The sequence below is a fragment of the Suncus etruscus genome, chromosome 9 (assembly GCF_024139225.1).
Source record: "Suncus etruscus isolate mSunEtr1 chromosome 9, mSunEtr1.pri.cur, whole genome shotgun sequence".
Lineage (NCBI taxonomy): Eukaryota > Metazoa > Chordata > Mammalia > Eulipotyphla > Soricidae > Suncus > Suncus etruscus.
The window spans coordinates 115,253,008-115,270,680 of record NC_064856.1 but is presented as its reverse complement, the minus strand read 5'-3'; the positions used below and the strand labels follow the sequence as shown (position 1 = coordinate 115,270,680).

General features: G+C 58.8%; 1 protein-coding gene across 2 annotated transcripts; it reads left to right on the top strand.

The window, feature by feature from the left end:
• Positions 1-6,216: 6,216 nt before the first annotated feature.
• TOLLIP (toll interacting protein) lies at positions 6,217-14,403 on the top strand. 2 transcript variants are annotated; one of them, XM_049781168.1, is made up of 6 exons: positions 6,224-6,361; positions 10,508-10,657; positions 11,706-11,888; positions 12,146-12,298; positions 12,617-12,707; positions 13,643-14,403. In XM_049781168.1, exons 1-6 carry the CDS (start codon positions 6,329-6,331, stop codon positions 13,855-13,857), a joined length of 825 nt encoding a protein of 274 aa, XP_049637125.1. In that variant the 5' UTR covers positions 6,224-6,328; the 3' UTR covers positions 13,858-14,403. The 2 variants fall into 2 exon arrangements, with proteins under 2 accessions (XP_049637127.1, XP_049637125.1); XM_049781170.1 differs by lacking the exons at positions 11,706-11,888; positions 12,146-12,298; positions 12,617-12,707 and having other exon boundaries at positions 6,217-6,361; positions 13,643-13,702.
• The last annotated feature ends 3,270 nt before the right edge of the window (positions 14,404-17,673 follow it).

Here is a 17,673-nt window from a genome sequence, read left to right as displayed (position 1 = left end):
ATTCCAACCCTGTAACCCAGATGGGCTTTTACATACCAAAGGTATGTAAAGATGGGGCCAGAGAGATAGCACAGTGGTAGGAAGTTTGCCTTGCATGCGACTGACCCAGGATGGACCTGGGCTCGATTCCTGGCATCCCATATGATCCCCCTAGCCAGGAGCAATTTCTGAGTGCAAGCTAGGAGTATCCTGAGTACCACCTCGTGTGGTCAATTAATTAATTAATTAAAATTCTGTAAAGGGGAATGTATGTAAAAGATATGTTAAGGAAACAGGAAGTTTGGGGAAGGGCTACAGTTTCTGTACTTAATAAAAACAACCATTCTGGCAGGCAACTCACTTTTTTTTTTCTTTTGGTCTTTGGGTCACACCTGGCAGTGCTCAGGGGTTACTCCTGGCTCTACACTCAGAAATCGCTCCTGGCATGCTCAAGGGACCATAGGGGATGCCGGGATTTGAACCACCGTCCTTCAGCATGCGAGGCAAACGCCCTACCTCCATGCTATCTCTCTCTGGCCCGCAACTCATTCTTGACACAAGGTAGAAAATTGCCAGAGTACCTGTGTTTCACCCTCACCCTGTTCACCGAGGGTTAGAAATAAGGCATGTGGGGTGATTTTACAGGACTATACATGATTCCCAAGCATGATGGGGTGTAGCCCCACCCCTTCAAAAAGGGACGGCATTTGGGGCTGGAGCTATAGCACAGCAGGGAGGGTTTTGTCCCCCGGCATCCCATAGAGTTCCCCTGAGCCTGCCAGGAGTAACCCAAGTGCCATCAGGTGTGGCCCAAATTCCAAAAAAGTGGGGGGACGATGTGTAGAGGCCCCGGTGAGGCCAGCAGGGCCTGGTCTCCTCCAGCCACTTTCAGGATGCCCCGGGAACTTGGGCCTCAGGCGCCCCAGGACTGTGGGAACTTGCTCTGCGAACATCTCCTTTTCCCGGGTTGCACGCTGCGCCCCGGCTCCAACCCCCTGTGCACCTCTGTTCACCCCGGAAGGTGAACAATTAGGCGAGCAGCTTCGGTTGCACAAACAACTGGGCCGCAAGCCGCCTCCAGCATCCCCAGGGGCAGCGTGGGTTTCCAGAGCGCTTCTCCGGGGGGACCAGGGCCACAGGGTGTCCTGTCTCTCGCCCTGCCCGCCATCCACCCAGTGCTGAGGCCACAAGTCCACCTCCCTTGCATGGTGAGGTCGTGGGGACTTTCCTGCGCTCCTGCACACCCTCCTCCCCAGACCGGAGCCGCTTAGAGGCGCAATGCCTTCTGCACCCTCTGGGTGGCGCTGCCTCTCCGCGGCAGGGAGATGTGCGCCTCAGAGCCAGGCCCAGGGGCACCCCAGGACCCCTCATCTCCGTCTCCACCGATCCCACCCGCAGAGGCACAACCTGTCTCAGCTGTCACCGGGGTCAGGTGCGGGGCTGGGAGTTTCTGGTTGTGAGGGGTTGGTTGCGCTGTCCTGGGGTCCCCGTGAGATGCACCTGCGGTGGGGGCACCAGAGCTTGAAATGACCCTATCCTACCAGGAGGCTCAAGACACCCCTTTTCTGCTTCCCATCCTCAGATTTTCTCAGTCCATCTGGAAGAGCTGGTCAGTGCGCTGGACGGCCATGAACTCCCCCGCTCCTGCCTGGCCTTCGCCTGACTCCTCAACTACATAGATGTGACAGAGAATTTGTCAGAAAAAGCCTGGAGACTCCCCAATAGTGCTCGGGGGTACAGGCCTGCTCCAAGTGAGACTCGGCTTAAGCAGCCCAGAGAGTTGAGCTTGGGCTCAGGGGCCTAGACTCTGCCATGCTGGGGCCCACTGGGGACGCCCCCGGCGAGGCACAGGTGGGAGCCTGAAGCAGAAGCCTCATGCCCCAATTCCTCAGGATTGGGGAGCATGGGTCTGGAAGCAAAGGCCGGCACAGTAAATAATCCACACAGAATTGAAGAGAATAAAGCAGGTTTGGGAAAATTCCACCAGAAGCTCTCTGGTCACTAGCAAAAGATACCAGCAGGCAGGCAGACTAGCTTGTGGTAAACTTTGAATCCACAGCAGCTTCTCTGACACCCTAGAATCAGAATCTAGGGCCTAGATCTTTATTGGGAAGAGAAAGACCACCCCCTTAGGTGGAGAACAGGTAGGTTAAGGGACCAATCCAGAGGTACTTCCAGTCCATGAGTGACAAGCACCTGCAAAGAATTATCCTGAATAGAATGAAAACTGGGTATTCTAACAGGAGTCCTGTGACTCCAGAGATCAAGCCAAGGCCCCCATGTGTGCAACATTTCTCCCTGGTTTGGAGCCACAACCAGCTGTGCTCAGAGGCTACTTCTGGCTCTATGGGATGCCAGATATCGAACCTGGGTTGGCCACGTGCAAGGCAAATGCCCTCCCTGCTGTGCGATCTCTCCAGCCCTAATATATACATTTTTTTTTAATTTTTTTTTTTTTGGTTTTTTTGGGCCATACCCGGCGGTGCTCAGTAGTTACTCCTGGCTATCTGCTCAGAAATAGCTCCCGACAGGCACGGGGGGGGGGGGGGGGGATCATATGGGACACCGGGATTCGAACCAACCACCTTAGGTCCTGGATCGGCTGCTTGCAAGGCAAACGCTGCTGTGCTATCTCTCCGGGCCCACATTTTTAAATAAACGTATCTTGTCTTCTTTTCTATTTTCTTGTTTGTTTCTTTTGTTTTGTTTTGTTTTGTTTTGGGCCACACCTGGCGGTGCTGTCTGCTCAGAAATAGTTCCTGGCAGGTACGGGGACCATATGGGACACCGGGATTCGAACCAACCACCATAGGTCCTGGATCGGCTGCTTGCAAGGCAAACATCGCTGTGCTATCTCTCTGGGCCCTCTTGTTTGTTTCTTTTGGGGCCACACCCAGCAGGGTCCTCAGGGCTTCCTGCTGAGCAGGGCAACCAACTCTGTGCTCAGTGATCGCTTCTGGCAGTGCTCCAGGGACCCATATGTAGTACCAGGATCAAGCCAAGAGCCCAACCTGCTACACAGTCTATTTAGTCCTATTTTTAGATCATATTTTTGGGATTTTTTTATGGCGGTGCTCAGGGGTTTACTCCTAGCTCTATGCTTAGAAATCACTCCTGGTAGGCTCGGGGAACCATATGGGAGGCTGGGGATCTTTTTTTTTTTTTTTTTTTTTTTTTTTTTGGGTCACACCCGTTTGACGCTCAGGGATTACTCCTGGCTATGCGCTCAGAAATCGCCCCTGGCTTGGGGGGACCATATGGGACACGGGGGATCGAACCACCTCGGTCCATCCTACGCTAGCGCTTGCAAGGTAGACACCTTACCTTTAGCGCCACCTTCCCGGCCCAAGGCTGGGGATCTAACCAAGGTCCATCCTGGGTCGGCTGAGTGCAAAGCAAATGCCCTACCATTATGCTATCTTTTCGGCCCAATTTTTGGACAGTTTTTTTTTTTGCTTGTTTTGTTTTTTGTTTTTGAGTCACACCCAGCAGCGCTCAGGGGTTACTCCTTTCTCTTGCTCAGAAATCGCCCCTGCAGGCTCAGGGGACCATATGGGATGCTGGGATTTGAACCACTGTCCTTCTGCATGCAAGGCAAACGCCTTACCTCCATGCTATCTCTTCGGTTTTTTTGTTTTTGAGTCACACCCGGCAGCGCTCAGGGGTTACTCCTTTCTCTTGCTCAGAAATCGCCCCTGCAGGCTCAGGGGACCATATGGGATGCTGGGATTTGAACCACTGTCCTTCTGCATGCAAGGCAAACGCCTTACCTCCATGCTATCTCTTCGGCCCCTTTTTTGGACATTTTAATGTGGGTATCTTTAGTGACATGTGGAGGTCGGGGGAGACTCTATGCAATTCTAATGTGACATGGGTCTTGTCCGGGGCCCTGGTTGACAGTTCTCAGCGCCTGACTGGAAGGTTTCCTCAGCCTCTCTCGGGACTTCTGCTCATCAAGCTGCAGAATAGCTTCCGTTTCACAGATGCTCTCTCCCAGGGCTTCCTGGACACCAGTGGGGGCTTTGGCCTGTGGAGGCAATTTCCACCATCCTTGAGCACCTTTCACCTTCTCTGCTCCCCAAAACTGACTTCTATAGGTGGAATCTGGACAATGGGGTCACAAGGTGGGGGGCCTCTTCCAGCCCTTTCCACAGGCTGTGGTTTAGCTGTGTTTCAACCAAAGGCCTCATCTCTGCCAAGGAAGGCACCCACCCTCAGCACCTGGATGGTCCCTGACCTGCCTCTGTCCCTATTTATGAAAGAAAAGAGGAGAAAGGTTCCAGAAAAATGAGGGAGGAGCCAGTTTTCAGTAGGTCTTATTACAGACCCTTATATGGGCATACACAATCTGATTGGTCCTCCTACAACCCTTATTTGTATACAAGAGATTGGCTCACTGCTCCTTATAAGGGCATATGCAATTTGATTGGCTGTCCCACAATCACCCAATTTGCATGCACAAACGTTTTTTCCAAAAGGATGACCTCATAGGGGCGAGGATATATAATACATATTAAGCCCACCCTCCCACACACCCCAAAACACACATACACACACACACACACACACACACACCACACACACACACACACACACACACACACACACACACACCACAGTCACCAAGGTAATTTGAAGGAATACAGCAGGAGGGCATTTGCCTTGCATGCAGCTGATCTGGGTTCATTCTCTGGCATCCCATAGGGAGTTATTCCTCAGAGCAGAGCCAAGAGTAAGTGTGTGGCGTAGGGAGAGAGAGAAAGAGACAGAGACAGAGAGAGGGAGAAGGAGAGAAGGAGGGAGAGAGGAAAAAAGAGACAGAAACAGAGAGAGGGAGAGAAAAAAGAGGGGGAGAGAGAGAGAGAGAGTCAGCATGCGGTGACTACTTGCAGAGGTCAGTATGCTAATCTTCCAGGCCTTCCACAAGAGCCCAGGGCTGGCTGGGACTTGCTGTAGCACATCCAAAGGCAAAAGCAGGCTATTTGAGGCTTCTGGCACTTCTCGCCCTGCTCAATCCTGCTTACCCTTTCTTTATAAGCATCTCACTTACAAGAATTCTTCCAAAGATGGGAGCACACCATCTGTCTCTCGCTGGGATCCTGGGAAGCAAGAGGCCCCAGAAACACGCTGTGAGAATGGGAAATTCTAGGCTGGGTTGTTCATGCGTTTGATGAGCAGGCTGCTAGAGTCTTTGCCGGGGAAATCCAGTGCTGCGATCTGGCATTCTGAGTTTTCAAATGACTGCAGGGGCTGGGTGGCACAGGACTGAGATGCCTTGTTTTGCTGACCCACGGTGACCAAAACTGTGCAGTGCTTTGAACACATGGCTGGGCCTGCGGCGAGGCCACTAGGATAAGATCCATCCAGTGTTGGTGGTTCCTGGGCAGAGCACCATGACAACCTGCAGCTCCCAGCTGGAGTGCATGCTTGCTGTAGTCGTACACACGGCATGGCAGGACAGGCCGACCTACTGGGCGCACGCAACATGGCAGGACTACTAGGCTTACCTAGTGAGCACGCACAATATGGCTACTGCCCTGCCTAGCAGTCCTGTCAAGGCCATGGCCACTCTGTACACTCTGTGCCTGTGAGTGCTTGTGGGCAGAGTAGAGGATGTGGGGTCCTGTTGGATAGCCAGGCACCGGGAAACAGAGGCTTCCTTTTTGGGGGGTCATGCCCTGAGGTGATGAGCGATCACCCCTGGCTGGGCTCAGTGTCCTGAGGAGGTTGAAGCCTTGCTTCAGGGCACAGGAGGGCAAGGCCCTCCCGGCGGGGCGGGTCTGTGTGTCCAGCCCCAAAGGGTGAAGGAGAAGCAGCATCTTCTGCTTGTGGAGGAGGAGAGCACAGATGTGGACAGATGTGGCTGCCACCGTCCTGGGGCATCGCTAGCCAGGTGGCCATTCCCCATCGGGGCCCGCTGTGCTTTGCCCCCGTTGGCAGCCCCCACGGCTCCCCCGCACAGCGCCCACCGGCTGCCCCGGGCCTCCTCCTCCTCCCTCCGGTCCCGCCTTGCCGGGGCCTGCGTCTAGCCTGGCGGGGCGTGGCCTCTGGCGGGGGCGTGGCCTGGGGGAGGGGAGGGGCTTCCGGCGAGGCGGCCCGGGAGACGCGCCTGCGCGGACGGGCGCGGGAGGGCGGCGCCGCCTCTCGCGGCCGCGGGCTGGACGCAGACTGCGCAGGCGCCGACCGGTCCGCGCCTGCGCGCCGGAAGGGGCGGGTCCCGCCGCTTTGCGCCTGCGCGGAGGCGGAGCCGGGCGTCGGGCGGGCTGTCAGCTGACTGTGGCGGCGGCTCGGCGGGCGCAACCGGTGGCGTCGCGACTCCCGGCGGCTCCGGCGCTCCCAGGGCGGCACCATGGCCACCACCGTCAGCACGCAGCGCGGCCCGGTGAGTCCCGTCACGGCGTGCGCTCGGCCCGGCGGGATCCGTCTCCTCGGCGCCCCGGAGGCAGCTGCCGGAAGCAGCCGGGCCGGGGATTCCGCCGCCGTTGGGAGCCCTCGCCTCCCCGGGCAGGGGCGTTCGTCGGCTGGGCGCAGCATGGCTGCCGACGGCCCGGGCCCACGCTTCGGGGGCTCTGCTCTTCTAGATCACTGGGCCCATGGTCTCCATTTCCGTCCCGATCCCCCTAGTCTGGGGCGGTCGCTTGCTTCCCCGCTCTCCGTCCGCGGGCATTTTCCTGGAAGTGTCAGCACACCAGCCCGGGGCTGCCGGGGTTGCTCCCCTCTTCCTGACCACATCCTGGCCAGCCCGGGGCTCCCTTGCACGGGTGGTGGTGGCCAGGCGGTGGCCCCTGCCTGGAAGGTGGCCTGCCCCTGCCCTGGGACGGTTCAACTGCTCGGGTCCTTGTCCTCACAGAGCTGGCCAGCTAGGGGTGCCTGGTGGGGAGGGCCTGAGGTAGACCTCTTGGGTAGACGGCAGGGACTATGGGGTGCCTGGTGGGAAAGGCCTGAGGTAGACCCCTGGGTAGACGGCAGGGACTATGGGGTGCCTGGTGGGGAGGGCCTGAAGTAGACCCCGGGTAGTCGGCAGGGACTATGGGGTGCCTGGTGGGAAAGGCCTGAGGTAGACCCCCGGGAAGACGGCAGGGACTATGGGGTGCCTGGTGGGGAGGGCCTGAGGTAGACCTCTTGGGTAGACGGCAGGGACTATGGGGTGTCTGGTGGGGAGGGCCTGAGGTAGACCCCTGGGTAGACGGCAGGGACTATGGGGTGTCTGGTGGGGAGGGCCTGAGGTAGACCTCTGGGTAGACGGCAGGGACTATGGGGTGCCTGGTGGGAAAGGCCTGAGGTAGACCCCCGGGAAGACGGCAGGGACTATGGGGTGTCTGGTGGGGAGGGCCTGAGGTAGACCTCTGGGTAGACGGCAGGGACTATGGGGTGCCTGGTGGGAAAGGCCTGAGGTAGACCCCTGGGTAGACGGCAGGGACTATGGGGTGTCTGGTGGGGAGGGCCTGAGGTAGACCCCTGGGTAGACGGCAGGGACTATGGGGTGTCTGGTGGGGAGGGCCTGAGGTAGACCTCTGGGTAGACGGCAGGGACTATGGGGTGTCTGGTGGGGAGGGCCTGAGGTAGACCTCTTGGGTAGACGGCAGGGACTATGGGGTGTCTGGTGGGGAGGGCCTGAGGTAGACCTCTGGGTAGACGGCAGGGACTATGGGGTGCCTGGTGGGAAAGGCCTGAGGTAGACCCCTGGGTAGACGGCAGGGACTATGGGGTGTCTGGTGGGGAGGGCCTGAGGTAGACCCCTGGGTAGACGGCAGGGACTATGGGGTGTCTGGTGGGGAGGGCCTGAGGTAGACCTCTGGGTAGACGGCAGGGACTATGGGGTGCCTGGTGGGAAAGGCCTGAGGTAGACCCCTGGGTAGACGGCAGGGACTATGGGGTGTCTGGTGGGGAGGGCCTGAGGTAGACCTCTGGGTAGACAGACGGCAGGGACTATAGGGTGCCTGGTGGGGAGGGCCTGAAGTAGACCCCGGGTAGTCGGCAGGGGCTATGGGGTGCCTGGTGGGGAGGGCCTGAGGTAGACCTCTGGGTAGACGGCAGGGTCTATGGGGTGCCTGGTGGGAAAGGCCTGAGGTAGACCCCCGGGAAGACGGCAGGGACTATGGGGTGTCTGGTGGGGAGGGCCTGAGGTAGACCTCTGGGTAGACGGCAGGGACTATGGGGTGCCTGGTGGGAAAGGCCTGAGATAGACCCCTGGGTAGTAGGCAGGGACTATAGACTCAGAGATCCCTCTCTTGTATCTCGCCCCCGGTTCTGGAGTTTTTTCCCAGCAGCAGACACCACCTGGACTCCTTCCAGCACTGTGGGATGTCCCAGACTCTCTTCATGTCCCACCCGTGGCCATGAAGCTCAGGTCCAAACCCAAGAGACAGTGACCTGCAGAGCAGGTTGGGAACTTGCCACCAGCACCTGGCACTTCCTGCTGGGAAGGTCCACCTAGCCACCATGTCCGGTGTCCTCTCTGCATTACTGTCCCATCCAGGCCTCGCCAATACTCCCTACTTGCTGAGCCTCTCCACACCACTTGTCTTAGTCTCATCCCCACAGAACACAGCAGGCAAGGCACGTCCCAGCCTCGCAGGGTACACATCTCTTCACACTCAGGCTTCATGCCCAAAAGAATGTTGCACTGGCCCAGGGAGTGGCTGGGGCTTCCCGGGCTGCCAGCGAGTGGCTTTTGTCCCAGAGGACGGAGAAGGCTGTTGGTGGGAATGGGAATGAATGCAGTGTCCCTCTCTGTGCTGGCTTGTGGATGCATCCTTGAACTCTTCTCAGATGGACAAGGCCAGTCCAGGGTGCCGAAGGCATGGAGGAACTCCTGGCCAACTTTCCCCAGTACACCCTGGAATCTGGTGAATTCTCAGGCTCCTGCTTCCATATGCTTGCAATATGTCACTGTGCCCCTGGGCTGGAGGACCCCATGTGGGTCCTGTGCCAGGGCACTAGAGGTTGTCTGTTGATCTGTGGGCAGAGCTCAGCTCCGTGGACATGGTACTCTGTGCCATGTGTGTGACGCAACCTCTGTCCAAGGCACTGTGGAGAGCCTAGTTCAGAACTATTGCCTGTGCCACAGTTGGAGTGGTCACTCCTGCGTCACCATACCAGGGCACTGGGACCACCTGTCCTGCCTGTGGAGACCTGTGAGGGTTTCATATTCTGAAGAAATAAAGGCCCAGGGCTGTGGGGAGCCCCATATTCTGTGGGAAAAAGAGCCCAGAGCTATGGGACCCCTTGTTTTTGGGGAAGAGCCCGGGACTGTGGGAGCCCCTCATTTTGCGGGACGAAGGACCCAGGGCTGTGGGAGCCCTTGTTCTGTGACTTCTGGGTATGGGGACCGGTCATCACATATGGATGCCTTGATAATCTCTCAGTGCTGCTGAGGTGCTGTGGCAGGTCCCTTGGGGCACCCCCAAACACTCTTGCTGCATCCATGTTGTGGAGCCCTTATAGCCTGTGTTCTTCAGGCCCGTGCCCTCTTGGAAGGCGTCCCTGAGGCCTTCTGCTGGGCTTAGTCTCCGTGTAGCGAGCTGCCACAGAGGGTGTGGAGAGGAGCCTTGTGGCATCTGCTGCACCAGCTGCTCTGTTGCTGCTTCTGTGCGTATTAGTAGGGGAGGAGGGCCGGAGCCTGCTGGAGCGCCAGGACTTCCCGTGTGGGCAGGTGTGTGGGCTCTGTTGCCAGCACCGTGGCCTCCTGGTGTGAGTCCCCCACATGCCCCGGGGGAGGCCTGTTCATGGCGTGCGCCCGCTCCGGAGGCTCCTGCTTGGCAACCCAGTACCTTCCCCTGGGCGCTGCCGCCCCACTCCGAGCTGGCCCCAAGGTGCAAGGCTCGCCCGGTTAGCTTCTCAGAGGGAAGACTGAGTTGAGTGTTCAGTGCAGCTGGCTGGAGAGCTGGTAGGGTGTGGATTGCCCTGGTCGTGCTCAGCCTATCTTCAGAGCCAGTGAGGACTACGTGTCCTTGCTTGTGTCCCCAGCCCAGCGCCTGAGTTCAGGGCATGGGGGAGAACCCAGCCTTCTTGGGATATGAACAAGTTTCTTGAAGCTGGTGTGGGCTTGTGGAGTTGGTGACCACTCAGGGTCTTGTTCCTATCCCATCACTGATGTCATTCTGGGGTGCTGCAGTGTGTCGATTGCCCCTGCCCGTCTCAGCTACTCCGGGGTCCCTGCTGGTTATCTACTCCTGAGGCCACTGCTGATCACCTGTTCCCCTGGGCTCTGGTCTCCTCCATCACTCCTGCCCAGTCAGATGGGTGTGCCTGGGCCCACCTGTCTTGTCCTCACGTGGGCTTGGGTGCTGTCAAGTCTGTCCTGGGTTGTGCTGGAACTGGAGGTGAGTGGGAAGGGGCACACAACTCTCTTCACAGACCCTTGTCTTGGATTCAGCAGTTATGGACCAGAGGAGTGGCCTTGGGCAGTGGGCATGTTGGCAGAGATGTGTGAAGCTGCCCTGATCCGCTCTTTAGGGATGGTGTGGGGGTTGCAGGGGTGAGCCGGGCTGCACAGGCCCGGCCCCTGAACTGTGTCACTGTCCAGGTGTACATCGGCGAACTCCCGCAAGATTTCCTGCGCATCGCACCCACACAGCAGCAGGAGCAGATCCGACTGGACGCGCAGGCAGCCCAGCAGCTGCAGTTTGGGGGAGCCGTGGGCACTGTGGGCCGGCTCAGCATCACTGTGGTGCAGGTGAGCGCCCACTTCTCGGGGCTGTGGAGAGGGGTCACAAACCTCAGCATTGGTGCCGAGGGACCCCTCCAGTTCTCACGGTGGTTTCTGAGACCAGCACAGACCCTTGTGACTGGTGTGCCTCCGAAAACCACTGACGTGGCTCACACCAACCCTAGATGCTTTTTGTTTTTTTCTTTTAATAAAGTTTTTGGGGTCACACCCAGGGTTACTCCTGGCTCTCTGCTCAGAAATAGCAGAAATGGCAGGCTCAGGGGACCATATGGGATGCCAGGATTCGAACTACCGACCTTCTGCATGCAAGGCAAATGTCCTACCTCCACGCTATCTCTCCGGCCCCAACCTTACATGTTTTGAAAGAGCAAATGATTCTGAGTCCCCTGGGAACCAGACATGTCCCAGAATCTGGCTGGGTTGGGCACGATCACTCCGCCTTGATGTCCCTGGGTGATAGCTCATGGCTGTCTACTGACGACATCCCTGGGTGGGAGAGTCAGAGCAGGTTACATACATGCACATGCGTCAGGAGGAAGGGATGTAGGGGCCATGCTGAGCCACGTGTAGACACATACTTAGGGCAGGAGGAGGGACAGTGTGGCCTGAGCTGAGCTACATGCAGATACAGACTTAGCAGGGACAGGAGGAGCGATGGCAGGGGCTGTGCTGGATGCAGGTCAAGGTATCTGTCGTGGGCCTGGAGGGATTGGGCAAGCAGAGAGTATCGTTGCAGGTATGGGGTGAGGTAGCACCCCCACGAGTTAGGGGCTTCCTGTGATCTGGGCAGGTGTGCTGAATCCTCAGAAGTGCAGACAAGGCCGAGTGCTGGTCTCCAGAGCTGGCCGTTCCCCCTGCAGCAGGCTGGGCCAGTGCTGCCAGGCCAAGGATGCGACAGCTGCTGTCCCTCCCAGCTTCTGAGGAGCCTGTGAGGGGCCAGTTGACCATCATGCCCCTCCTGCCGCCCGGGGCGGCTGTGCTTTGGCACACCTGTGGGCCCCGTGGGCAGACACTGTGCAGCCCCCTGTGAAGTCTGGCACTGACCTCGTTACAGGCCAAGCTGGCAAAGAATTACGGCATGACCCGCATGGACCCCTACTGCCGCCTACGCCTGGGCTATGCTGTGTACGAGACGCCCACGGCTCACAATGGAGCCAGGAACCCGCGCTGGAACAAGGTCATTCAGTGCACAGTCCCCCCGGGCGTGGACTCCTTCTACCTGGAGGTCTTTGACGAGGTGAGGTTTGAGGGCTCCTTGCAATCCCCAAGTCACACGGACAGCAGACACGCCACCACCAGTGACGACCACACCCATAACACGTGGAGAGAGATGGGGGACGTGGCCAGTCAGCAGGACGTGGAGTCCCTCGGGAATGCTGTCGCCTGTGGTTGTGTGTGTCACTGGTGTGTCTGCTTTGGGGGAGTCAGGGAGGGCAGATCATGGGACATTCTGGACTGACTGGGCCGCTCACGCTTTCTTCCTGCTGTCCCTAGCGAGCCTTTTCCATGGACGATCGTATCGCCTGGACACACATCACTATCCCCGAGAGCCTGAAGCAGGGCAAGGTGGAGGATGAGTGGTACAGCCTGAGCGGGCGGCAGGGCGATGACAAGGAGGGCATGATCAACCTGGTTATGTCCTACACGGTGAGCCCTGACCTCTGCCTCCTGCCCTCTGCTCCCTGCCCTGTCCTCCTGCCCTGCCCATTTTCCTCACTGTGGCAGGCAGCTCTGATCTGCAGAACAGTTTCCTCCTCATTGGCCCCTGGTTCCCAGAAGGCCTATCCCCTGCCTTTGGGATTTCCTGAGTGCCAGCTAACCCCTCAGCCAACTTCCTTGCACACCTGTGTCCAGTGGCGGGTCCTCTGTACCCCTGAGCCTAAGCCTTCACCCAGAAAATGTGGAGGGATGGAGGAAGTGGGTGTGACGTGCCCGTGCCATGACCCGCATCATCTTCTGTTTCAGTCGCTGCCAGCTGCCATGATGATGCCACCACAGCCTGTGGTGCTGATGCCCACCGTGTACCAGCAGGGAGTTGGCTACGTGCCCATCACAGGTGGGGCTCCTTGCATTGTGCTTTCAAGTGCGTGCACGCGTGTGTGTTCCGCTGAATACCTCTGTAGCAGGAACTAGGACCTTCCCACCCTTAATGGCAGCAGAGAGGGCAGAGCCGGGAGCATTGGGCCCACAACTTGCTTTGGTTCAGTGCCTGAGGCAGGGTTTCCCCACTGTTTCCACTCAGCTCCTCCTCACCTATCTGCCTGTAGCTGTGCTGTAGTATGTGCCTGGCACATACCCCGTGCTGTGGGAGAAGGCACTGGGGTTCCCATTGGGACCTGAGGATGGGCATCTGTGAGGAGGAGGGATATGAGATGCAAGGCTGCTCCTGCATGGGCCTCCTAGAAGGACAGTGGTGGGCCGGGGCAGTGCTGTAGATCCCTGGACCAGATGAATAGGACCCAGTTCATGCACCTCGGGTCCCTGCTTCCTCTTGAAGGATGCCACCTGGGGGGAGGGGTGTCTCAGCTGCACACACACTTCAGTACAGGGTCGTGCCGTGGGCACTGGTGGGCCCTGCTGTTGGGGGTCAGTAAGCTGGAATGTGTCCTTGGAGACAAGAGTTGGCTGCAGTCACTCCAGGTGCTCCCACAGTCGCTCACAGCCCCACACTACCACGGAAGTTGGTTTTGTCTCTACTGCCGACACCCCATCTTGTGGATGAGGCCCAGCCAGTGTAGCTAATGTCAGTGTGGCGCTGTCTGCGTCCCATGGCTCCTAGTGGGCTCCTCAAGGCCCTGGGAGGAGTGGGGGAGGGGTGTCCCATGGCTTTCAGGCCACCAAGCTCAGAGAAGAACGAGTTGTGGGGACTCCCCGGGACATTCAGGGTGGGCTGTGGGCTTCTCTCGTCTGTGTCCGCCAGACCTTCAGTGTCTGATCGGTGGGCGGGATGTCAGCGCTGTCACCCTGAACATCACCTTGTGCTTCTGGCAGGGATGCCCGCTGTATGCGGCCCCGGCATGGTACCCATGGCCATGCCCCCCACAGCCCTGAGTGCCCAGCCTCGCTGGCAGGAAGAGGACCTGAAGGCCATCCAGGACATGTTCCCCAACATGGACCGGGAGGTGATCCGCTCTGTGCTGGAGGCGCAGAGAGGGAACAAGGACGCGGCCATCAACTCTCTGCTGCAGATGGCGGAAGACGCCTAGGCCTCTGGCCACCGTGTCGGATGCATGTGGTTCCCGTGGTTGCCGGCTGCTCGTGACTAGGGGGCCGCCCGGCCTCCCTCCCGGGGTGCCGAGTGACACGAAGCCCTCTGACAGAGCGGGTTGTCCTATTCATCCAGGCACACATCCATTACCTGCTTGTAGGGCTCATTTCTGGAACCTTTACACTGAAAATCTGTGTCCTTCCCTTGGTGTTCTTGTGGACCGGGCTCCTTGCTGCCTGCCTCAGCCAAGAGGCCGTCTCTTCCCTTCGAGGAGCAGGCGCTGCTCTGTCTGAGGGTTCCGATTCCCAGAGGTGGCTCTGACCGCTCCCGCCTTCAGTCGGCACAGTTGAAACTTGGGGAGCCAGTGTAGCTACTGCGCTTTGTGCATTAAAGGGTGAGCAGAACTCTTGGCTCCCTGCTGGGGTGATAGGAGCGTTGGTGCTGGGCGGTGGGGATAGGCTGAGGGACCCCTGGCTCAAGTGACAAGGTCTGAGCCCCTCCCTGAAGTGATGCACTTTATAAACAAACATGCCCACCTTGGAAACTCGCCTGTCTGGTGTTTGTGAGGCCACTGTCCTACCGAGCTGATGGCTGCCCGCGCCCTGAGTGGACTCCACAGGAACTTTTCATGCAGACACGAGAACTTGTTTGTCCGCCTGCAGCTTGTACCTGGCTTGTACCTTGTGTCCCGGCTGCGGTGTGTTCCAGAGCGGAGGGGGGGGAGAGGTACAGGGCTGAGGGAGACCTGCTTCGGGACCACTGACTGGCACACCCCAGACGCTGGCAGGGTGAGTGCTTGGTCCGGGCAACAGTGCTCTGAGACCAGGGGCTCCAGGTAGATGAGGAAGAAGAGTTGGCCAGGGAGTGCCCAACAGAAGAGCCACTGCTGGTCAGCCCTGCCTGCCGCAGCCATTCAGGCCCAGCAAGTTGGGGACACCGCAGGCCCGGTGTGATCATTTGTGCCCTCCCCCCCCCCAACCAGCCGTCCAACCTGTGCTCCTGCAGCTCCCCTGTGGGTGCTGGGCAGGTCCAGCCCCACGCCCAGCATCCCGGCTGCTTTTGCTCTGGGCTCACAGCCAACACCTCCTATCCTTACTTTCCCTCTTGGTCCTGTTTCCAAACCACATTAACAAGTGCAGCCAGGAAAGGAATGCAGGGACATGAGGGTGGCCAGGCACGCTCAGGAAGAGCTGACCTCAGCACTGCCAGCCCCAGACCAAAAACGGGGGCCAGGCAGTGGCTATGCAGCTGTTGAGGGAGAGGCGTCTGACCAGCATCAGTCCGTCGGGCTCTGGGGCTTGGGTGGCAGTGGGACGATGCCAGGGTACAGCTAGGGATGGACCGCACTCAGGGTTGCATGTGCCCAGCAGACGTTGAGAGGAGAGGCCTGGGTCTGGTGTGGCTGTGTGTGGACATAGGGTTGGGAGAGGGCAGGGACTGGAGTCTAGACCATGGATGCCACCCAGACACCCTTGGGCCCCACTTCCATGGCACTGTCAGACCATGGGCAGGGAGGCCTCTCCCCGAAACTAACCTGGGAGGCCGCAGCTGGGAAGCCTCAACTCCACCCGTGCCGCTGCTCAGCTTAGGGGCTCAGGCCTGCAGGGACCACTCTGGAAGGTCGGGCCAGGCAGCATGTTGGTCTGAGGGAAGCATCTGGTATACTGTGATCTTCACATGCTCAGGACACTCACTGGAGAGGTTCCAAGTCTCAAAGTGTCCAGAAGCACACAAAGGAAGAAATGCCTTCCCATGTGCGTGTCTACCTGGACAGTCCCCACAAACACTGCCAGGGATGGCCCCTCCCCAATAAAACAGTGATTCGACAACCTCCCCAGAGGGGCTCTAAGGAAGGTGGGGGGGGGGCGCCCCAGCTTGTCAATGCTGAATGTGCCTGGATTTGCTTACAAGGGGACAGCGCTTTTTCCTCAAGACGCTGAGCACCACCTCTGGGGTGTCACAGTCCCGGTCAGTGCAGACTTGAACACAGGTCATGCTGATACTTGTGACCCCATGCTGCAGCCCCAGGGCCTGGCAGGGCCTCGGTGCTTCTGAGGGGAAAGCCCTGGATGGGCGTGGCCCTGCTCTGCCTCATGTACCAGTGACCATGAGGTGCCCGCCAGCGTCGGCCGGCTTCCAGCACAGGCAGGGTTCGGATCTGCCAGAACAATGACAGGCAGAGTCGGTGCACCCTGAGTAGCTGGGGCAGGAAAAGGCAGCGGGACTCTGTGGCTGCACTAACCTGTGTCTGGCATTGGCCTATGTATCCGCCACTGACCTGTGTGCCCAGAACTGTGTGTGTCCGTCACTGGCCTGAATCCCTCCTTGCGCTGCCCTATGCTTGCCGTGAGTCTGGTGCTCTGATTTCTTTGCCTTTGCCAGCAGGGGCTCGAGGTTCAGGTGTCCTCACAGCTTCCCCTCCAGCCTTCCTGGCCCCACTTGCAGCTGGCAATGGCCTGGAACCTTCCCTCCCTCATGTCCCCTCACAGGAAGGGCAGTGAGCGGTGCCAGCATTTCTCTGCTGGGCTGCAGTTGCTGAGGCATAAATGGCTTTGTCAGCTCGTGTCTAAGCAGGACTCAGCTCCCTCTGCAGCTGTGCGAGTGGTGCTTGGGTCTGGCTCCTTCACCTTAAGGTCCCTTACACCGCAGCAGGGAGAGGGGGTGGCAGGATGGAGTGCAGAGCCGGGGCAGCGGTGGGTGGAGGGTCCAGCCCAGAGAACACGGCTCAGCACCCCATTGCTTAATGACTTCTGGGCCAGGATGTGACCTGCCTCTCTGCAGTGCATCCCACAGTGGCCCCTTGCCCCCGGGGCTGGCGGCCCCGCTGGCCAGGCCTGAATGGGGGTTGTGGGGACTGGTGCCGTTGTCAAGGCCAGGAGCAGAGCTTCGCAGTACCCCAACACAGACAGTTGGATCTTAGAGTCCCCACTCCTGTGGGGTTAAGCCCAAAGCTGAGAGAACCCGTCAGCCTAATTGGGCCTCCACTGGGTCCCTGGGCTGAGGCGTGATCCCCAGTGAGGAACAGAAGGGGAGGTGAGGGGCAGAAACCCTGCCAGGCTGGGCGTAGCCAGTGTCCTGCTGCGATGGCAGGTGGGCAGAGGCCCTCAGTAAGGCTCAGGTGACCCTGCTGGGCAGAGCTGGTTCCCTTGCGATTCATGTCCCCTGTAGTGATCCCCTGGGGTTCGTGTCCCCCTCGAGCCTCACGTCTGGTCGGTGGGTGTCCCTTCTGTGACTCAGTTTTTATTTTTTTTTTATTTTATTTTATTTTTTTTTGGGCCACACCCGGTGACGCTCAGGGGTTACTCCTGGCTATGCGCTCAGAAGTCGCTCCTGGCTTGGGGGACCATATGGGACGCCGGGGGATCGAACCGCGGTCGGTCCGTCTCCTAGGCTAGCGCAGGTAAGGCAGGCACCTTACCTCGAGCGCCACCGCCCGGCCCCTCAGTTTTTATTTTTTGATGGAGGTGGGTTTGGGTCATACCTGGCGATGCTTAGGGGTTACTCCTGGTTCTGCACTCAGGAATTACTCCTGGTGGTGCTCAGGGGATCTGGGGATGCTGGAGATCAAACTGGGGTTGGCCGCATGCAAGCCAAGCACCCTACCTGCTGTGGCCCCCCAGTGACTCAGTTTCCCCACTAGCTGTGTGGTGGAAGCGAGTGACCCTTAGCTGCTGCCCCATAGTGTAGGCTGACCCCAGGTCTGTGTTGTTAACCCCACCTTTTCCCCCCAAATCCACCCTACGTCTTGGGTGCCGTGAGGCCTGAGGAGCCCCAGAGGACTGAGAAGACACAGAAGCGACAGGTGCACAGGAAA

Bases quoted from the DNA above. Each gene is read 5' to 3' on its own strand.
- TOLLIP (XM_049781168.1), top strand. From the start codon at position 6,329: ATGGCCACCACCGTCAGCACGCAGCGCGGCCCG. The intron at 10,658-11,705 runs GTGAGCGCCCAC...ACCTCGTTACAG, and splicing joins TCAGCATCACTGTGGTGCAG to GCCAAGCTGGCAAAGAATTA. The intron at 12,708-13,642 runs GTGGGGCTCCTT...TGCTTCTGGCAG, and splicing joins TGGCTACGTGCCCATCACAG to GGATGCCCGCTGTATGCGGC.